Source organism: Gastrolobium bilobum, unplaced genomic scaffold (genome assembly GCF_033153095.1).
Source record: "Gastrolobium bilobum isolate Gb01-03AN ecotype WA unplaced genomic scaffold, APGP_CSIRO_Gbil_v1 utg2368, whole genome shotgun sequence".
Classification (NCBI taxonomy): Eukaryota; Viridiplantae; Streptophyta; class Magnoliopsida; order Fabales; family Fabaceae; genus Gastrolobium; species Gastrolobium bilobum.
In genome coordinates, this window is record NW_026898232.1 from 175,452 (window position 1) to 183,116 (window position 7,665).

Consider the following 7,665-nt stretch of genomic DNA (forward strand, 5'->3'; position numbering starts at 1 on the left):
TCCAACACATCATCAATCCATCATCAATTCAAATTTTAAACTAATTTATTTCACACCAACACATGCTCACAATTTCTATGACACAAACCATCAAAATAACATCATGGAAACAAAGGTTTCTTACCACTAATCAACTTCCCAAAGCCTAGAAAGCAATCTCCAAGCCAAGCTCCATCAAAAACTCACTTTTTCTCCTCCAATGAATAGTAACTCGAAAATGAGAGGAGGAATAACTCTTCACACACTCAACTATAGCTCAAATGGATAGGTGGAATGGATTCATTGAGTGGTTTCCACTCAATTTCATGTGGTGGGTCATTGGATTTGGTGGATGGATGATGTAGAAATCAAAGGAAGAAAAACCAAACCCTAAGCCCCCCCTTGTCAAGTGCAGCTCGGCCATCCAAGAGAGGGAAGAAGAAATTCTGAAATGAATAGTGAATCATTTAAGTGACAAGGCTATATTCATGTGGCCCTTTTTATCGGATGTTTTTCTATCGCGTATTTTAACTTAAACTGACTCGGAACTCACTTAAGGCTACAAACATATTTTTATTTTTCTAAAATCATAATCATTTACATTAATTTTTATTTCCTAAGGAACAATATTCTCAATTTACAGTATGGTTTCTGCACCGTTTTTGACGAAATGCACTGTGAACCACTAACTGTACTTCGTTTACTTCTGAACTTAAAACTTATTAACTTATCATTTCCTTGGGCCCATATTGACTTGTTGGCATATATTGGACTTTCTTATTCTTATTTCATCAATTATTTTCTTCTGGACTCTACCGGTTGCTTAAACAGCCCTACAAAATACCCGGTAAGAACACTATTCACGAGATTTTCACGGAAAGTGCCAGACTATACAATTTTTCGTTCTGAACTCATATTTGTCGTCAAAATTATCAAATTATGTCTCTAAAATTATTTTGCTCTTTTTAAGCTCTACCGGTTAATTCACAAAACTGTAAATTCTCCGGCAGAACGCACTGTTCATAACATAGTCATGATTACAGTCAAAATACTCGGAATCACTCACTGAATTTAATTATGGCATTTAAATCCTTAAATTAAATCTCTAATTAAGATTTACCATTTAGGGTCATTATACCCTACAACAGAAAATGACAAGTAAAATAATAATAAAAAATTAAAAGAGACAAATTTTATTTTGTCGGTAGTCTTGCATGATAGGAATGTTGTTCCTGTAACATAATTGTCATTAATCCCATATATATATGGGAGAGGTTATATTTACAACCCAAATAGTTTACAAACTCTTACAACCATATCTTAACCGTTAATTTTCGCCAATTAATCGTTGTCATTTATTGTGAATTAATAATTAATTAATAAATTTGATTTGCGAAAATCTTAACCGTTGATTGACGGAAATCAACGATTAAGATATGGTTATAAGAAGTTGTAAACGAAAATAAATTGTAAATATAACCTTTCCCTATATATATATATAATAATAATAATAATAATAAAATTAGAATTTCATTTTAGCATTAAAAGATAATAGTCTAAAGGGAATGGTCTTATGAAGTATTGGGAGTCTTCTTGTTTGAAAGAGGAAATTAAGGGGGAGTAGTTTCTTGTACAAACGAGGGAAAAAATTTCTTCATAATGACGTAAGTGCAAACGTAATCTAAAGAAGGTTGATTATTATCGTCATGAATCGATTGATCATGTATCAATGAATCAGTGACATTTTTTCAAAGTGATGTTAGACTTGAGAACCTTAAAGGTTTATATCTACCAAATGCACTTGTACCTCGGAGAATCTTGAGTTCTGTCTAGTTCATAACTTTGGTGATCCTCTGCAGTAATGGGTGATGAGGTTGTTTTGTTGGATACATGGGCCAGCATGTTTGGGAAGAGGATTAGAATTGCATTGGCTGAAAAGGGTGTTAAGTATGAGTGCAAGGAAGAGAATCTTCTAATTGGAAAGAGCCCTTTTCTTTTGCAGATGAACCCAATTCACAAGAAAGTACCAGTTCTCATTCATAATGGAAAACCCATATGTGAATCTGCTATTATTGTTCAGTACATAGATGAGGTTTGGAATCACAAAGCTCCAATCATGCCCTCTGACCCTTACCAGAGAGCTCATGCCAGATTCTGGGTTGATTACATTGACAAAAAGGTAACTGCTTTTGTTTGTTAGTGAAGCGATTTCCAATTTTTTTCCTTGTCAATTCAATTCATGATATTTAAAACCAATATCAGAACTTTTATTCCTATTCGTGAAAAAATCACTTGATTAAATCTTGCATTAAAAATAATATAGATATGACAACACAGAAGATATAAATAAGTTCACAATTGACATGTTTCACCCAAAATATATGTCTATAAGTGAAAGATCAAAATTTAATAAGAGAAATTTCAGAACACATCGTGTATATATTAGATATAATTCATATTTCGCATTCAAATAACAATTCTTATTAGCGGGACGTAGAGAAAGTTAATGCCAAGTACTATTATGGACTTCTAGCTTATTTTATTTTATTTTTTCTAATAATTTAAACTTGGACCGATGAATAATTGTTTATGGATTTATTTGTGTTTGTCTTTGGTCCCAATAATAACAACACTTAGGTTTATTTCTAAACTCAAAACTTCACCATACACCCTCTCACTAATTCTCATCTGTCATCGCCCTCTTGTTTATACACAAAGAGAAAATAAATACAACCGAAATTAATAAAAAAATATAATATTTTACCATTAATCCAACAATTATGCATATCAATTCCTATAGAAAAAGTATTCTCAAAAGAATGGTAAAAGATGATTCATCATTCACCTTCTTAAATTGCTTTTCCATGAAAGGTAACACTATGACACTGGTGAATGACCCAACACAATTTTGGTGGGTTCAATTCAAAATTTGATGATCGAAGCTCTGTAATCTTATCTCTGCTATTACACATTCTCAAATTTTGGATTAAAAGATTTGCATATCATCCTGTTTAATATATCAATAGAATATATCATTGATTTTTGGTCATTTTTATAATTTGGTGGGAAGAGTATTAGGTTTTGATTTTCTGTATGCTAATCTCTGATTTTAATACCAATAATAGTTTGTCATTTTCAATGAAGATATATGACACTTGGAGGAAAATGTGGCTTTCGAAAGGAGATGAGCACGAGGCAGGGAAGAAGGAGTTGATCTCTATCTTTAAGCTACTTGAGGAGACACTTGGTGACAAACCTTTTTATGGGGGTGAAACGTTTGGATTTCTTGATCTTTGTCTGATCCCTTTTTGCAGCTGGTTTTATACTTATGAGACATTTGGCAACTTCAAAATGGAAGCAGAGTGTCCTAATCTGATGGCTTGGGTCAAGAAATGCATGGAGAGAGAGACTGTGTCCAAAACTCTTCCTGATGAGAAGAGAGTGTATAATCATGTTTTGGCCATGCAAAAAGCATTTGGAGTGGAATAAAGGGACTTCTTGAACCAAACCATTAAACATTTGCAATATTGAAGGTCTTGTGTAATTTTATCTTGTGTTTGCTAGGTTTGGGTTACTTATGGTTTGCTAGATACTTGACTGGGTTTGCAATATTTGGAGCTGAGGAGGGATGAATGTTGTTATGTTTGGTTAAAGTTGTGCACTCATGATTAATAAAAAGTTTATGTTAGATGTTTGATATTGTCCAAATATAAAATGTGTGTAAGAATAAGCATGCTTAAGGAATTTAAGGGGAAAGACATTTTTGTAGTCAAAATTGCTAATGAGGCACCACAGAATACAGAACATTACAATTACCAACAATCCCACAATGCAGAAGTCTTCAAATGTTAAACCCTACAATTGCAAACAGAAACCATGACCAATGCAATGTCTTAAAGATTTTAACGTATAATCTCCAGAAGTGTTTTTAATGAGAAGGTCTATGTTCAGGTTGTGACTTGTGACCTTTGAGTAAAGTACTTATTTCGAAATGAAAGGATTTCTCGAGGCAAACAAACAAATTAAGGATCCAATATGGTAATTGTGCGAAGATACTACTTAAGAGAATTATAATTTTCTCTAAACATTGATGCTTGGATATAATAGCGAATATTGTTATATACTTCCAAACTTTGACCATGTGATCCCAGGATGTGGCTTTGGTTTTGGCTCAAATGAAAATATCTTCTTGTTATATATACTTTATAGGAGCATATTTTGGGTAATGGGGATTATTTACTCCTTTGCTAAAAAAGAAAAAGAAAATGCAAGACTTACTCATCAAAATAAAAATAAAAAGAAAGAGAAAAAGAAAATGTAAGACTTAGAGGAGAATAATCATAAAAAGGTGGATAAAATAGAAAAGTTAATTATTATTTTTTTTTCAAATTTAGTCAAAGATGTATTGAGTTTTCAGTGCTACAGAAGTATCAAAGATATTTTTTCTTTATAGGTTTAAAAATGTGACTAAATTTATATATTATATAATTAACATCAACTTCTAATTTTTAATCATTGTCATCTTAATAAATTTACTTATATTAGTATATAATTATATTTTCAATTATTTTTATTTACTTAATTATAGATATGTTTAATTAAAGAAAAGTTCAAAAAGTCCCCAATATTTTTTATTTGAATCACTTATTCCCCTATGATTTTTTTAATCAATTATCCCCTATAATTTTTTCATGTGAACTCATCCTTAACACCATTAGAAAATTGACTAATCTGCCTGTTTTATCATTTTTAGAAGAAGAAAATAAACTAAGAAAAAAATAGAAAAAAGATAAGACCAAATATGTTAGAAACTTAAAACACTTGGAGAAAAGATTAAAAGTAAAAAAAAAATCTAAATTAAAAAACAAAATAGACTGAAGACAAAAAAATAATAGAAAAAAAGAGAGACCCAATATAAGGTTTCAAATATCAACTACCGTGTCTGTATAGGATAGGGAGAAGAGAAAAAAATATATTGGAATAGGTAGTTACAAAAATATTATAGTTGATTCATCTTTATATGATTATGATTCTCTCACATGACATGATCATATAAAATAATACATGAGAGTATTCATTATGTATGTTGACTTCTGATAAGTCCATGAAATGTGACTTAAAACATATGGTTTTAATATGAAAATGTAAAAAGAAGAATACTCTTTGCGTTAATATATACCCCAATTACCAAAGCTGAAATGTTATTGATTTAAGAGCTAATAGGCTGCAATTCTATTTTTCAGGCCCATCTATTAACATTTTCCAAAGCATAGAAGAAAGAAAGAAAAGAATAGAAAAAGAAGAGGAGAAGAAGTAGGCTGGACTTTGGCAATGCAAGTCAGAAGCCCAGTTGAAGAAAGAAAAAGAAAAGAAAGAAGAGAGAAAGAAAGACTCAACAGCGTGAAAAAGGAAAAAAGGCTGAGACTTGCAAACCCTAACCATAATCCCAAACCTCCCATCACAAATCAGACCACTTAGCCATCTTGATTCCAATCAGTCCACCAAACCCACAAATCAAACCAGCCACACATAAAGAAGAATCTTTTTTTATTTTGCGAATCTGAGGCAGTTACGGGTTGATGGTGTGAAGCGAGCGTGGAGTGGAAAGGTGCACATGCTTTGATTGATCTCATCGTGTGAGAGGAGCCACGTGGAAGATGATCCAAGGGTTTTCAGAGCTATTGCATGCAGAGGAGCTGATATAAAGGAGCACAGTACCTTCTGCTGTAATCCTTCTTCTTCTTCTCCATCTTTCTTTATTTTTATTTTTGTATTTTCTGGTACTGTAAATAGATGCTACTTTATTTTGATTAGAACTTGTCAGCACAGTACCGAGGCTATTCTGGTGAATAGGACTCGGGCTGTGTTTTACGTTTTATGCACTTTAGTTCGTCAGTAATTTTTCTTTTTCATTTTGCTGTTTTTGTAGCTCAACCATTATGGGTATGAGCTAAACTTTTTAAGGTTGGGTCTAGGTTACCCGAACCTCAGTAATGGATGTTTGTTAATTACTTTTGTTAAACTTTGATTCTCAGTTGTTTAATGCCATGCCTAGTATTTAAATATTTTGTTATTGAGGCTTGATAGTAGATGTTGTGTTAGGAAGTAGTCATCGAGAGGTGACTGATTCTAGAAATGCATTAAGCCCATGGACTTGATTGTGAAAGCATTCAAGGGTTGTCACTTAGGGATAAGGGCAGCCACCATGTAACTTTGGACTTGTGATTCAAGAGTCCTTACTTCATTTAGGTCAGGGATGTGTGAATGAAAGTTGTGCATAAAATGATTTTAAGGGATTAAAATCAACATGAAGTGATCTGTTAATTGAGAATTGAATTTTAATATTCTGTAATTGTCTTTCATTCCAGTGTTGTTGGGAAAGGTAAACCGAAGCTCAACCTAATTTTCCAAGCATTTTTGCAAACTCAGTTTTCTTTTCCTCTGATTTTAAATTTTCAATCATCATTCTGTTTTACATTTTTTCTTATATAAAAATCTTTTTACATCACATACTTAAATTGCTTTCCTACTATTTTTCATCCTTTAGCTCAAGAATTTAATTCAGAAAATTATAAAAAAAATAGAGTAATGTGGTGAGTGCTATTTTAGATTAGTTTTGCTTTTATTTTATTTTTATTTTTACTCTCTTTTTAGATTAGATTCAGTTATAGCAATTACAATTTTCATTCAAAGTCAAAAACGCCAAAGATCCTTGTGGGAACGATAACTGGGACTCACAAGAGCCCTATATTACTTGTTGTCGCGTATACTTGCGCGCTTACTTGCATAACTGTTAGCAAGGCAACAACTTCTATAGCCCAAATCTCGGAACAAGTGAAAGTAAATTATGTTTCAATTAAGTCTTAACACTTATCTATATATTTTCAATATTAAGTTTATTATAGTTTGATTTATTTGAATTAAATAAAAATTTCATGTGTGCCGACTTGTTTGGTTTAGGTAAGTAAACCAAACAAGATAAAATTATTTGAGGGGATGTATGGCACCAATTTCAAAACTTCTTGATTGCTCACAGTGCCAATATAAGATAAAAATGTTCTGATACTTAAGCTAGGATCAATATAAATGATACTGTAGAAAATTATAAAAAGAACATGCCAAATCCAGACCCTTTCCCTCTCCTGATCGTTATTAATGGATTGCTTTTTATTATAACTGTAATGCATTTCTGGTAATGCCATTACAGTTATTAAGCATGTAATTTATTAAGATCACGTGCCTTTTCCCTAAGATATAGATATATATATAATTAAATTATTTTGTTTCTCTTTCTGGAAATGATTGGCTAATATAACTGTTATGGTGCTTTCTTATGTTATAAAACTAAAAGGAATTCAACAACTAAACTTATGTTTTCTGAAAGACTTTGATACAGGGTTGGTTATAAACTACGTAAGGAACTTGTACTGTTGGTGTACATAAATATGTCCCATGGAAAGTGAAGTATGTTGATATAAGAGGTGTCCATAGTGGCAATGGTAGAGACCAAGGCACTAGTGAAACTTCCCCTGGTGCATAAGGGGGTGGGAGTGTGGCAAGGATGGCTCTACCAATAGGCAGAGTAACAACATAGGTAGAAGGTGGAGAAGGTCCTGCTCTCTCCATGTATGAGAGGGGTATTTAGAAAGGAGAGTATTCTCTAGCATAGGAGAGACCGTTGGTCAG

General features: G+C 32.2%; 1 protein-coding gene across 1 annotated transcript; it reads left to right on the forward strand.

Moving 5' to 3' along the window:
• Positions 1–1,766: 1,766 nt before the first annotated feature.
• LOC133314063 (glutathione S-transferase 3-like) lies at positions 1,767–3,662 on the forward strand. The gene is made up of 2 exons (XM_061515500.1): positions 1,767–2,158; positions 3,124–3,662. The coding sequence occupies exons 1-2, from the start codon at positions 1,841–1,843 to the stop codon at positions 3,466–3,468; spliced, it is 663 nt and encodes a 220-aa protein (XP_061371484.1). The 5' UTR covers positions 1,767–1,840; the 3' UTR covers positions 3,469–3,662.
• The last annotated feature ends 4,003 nt before the right edge of the window (positions 3,663–7,665 follow it).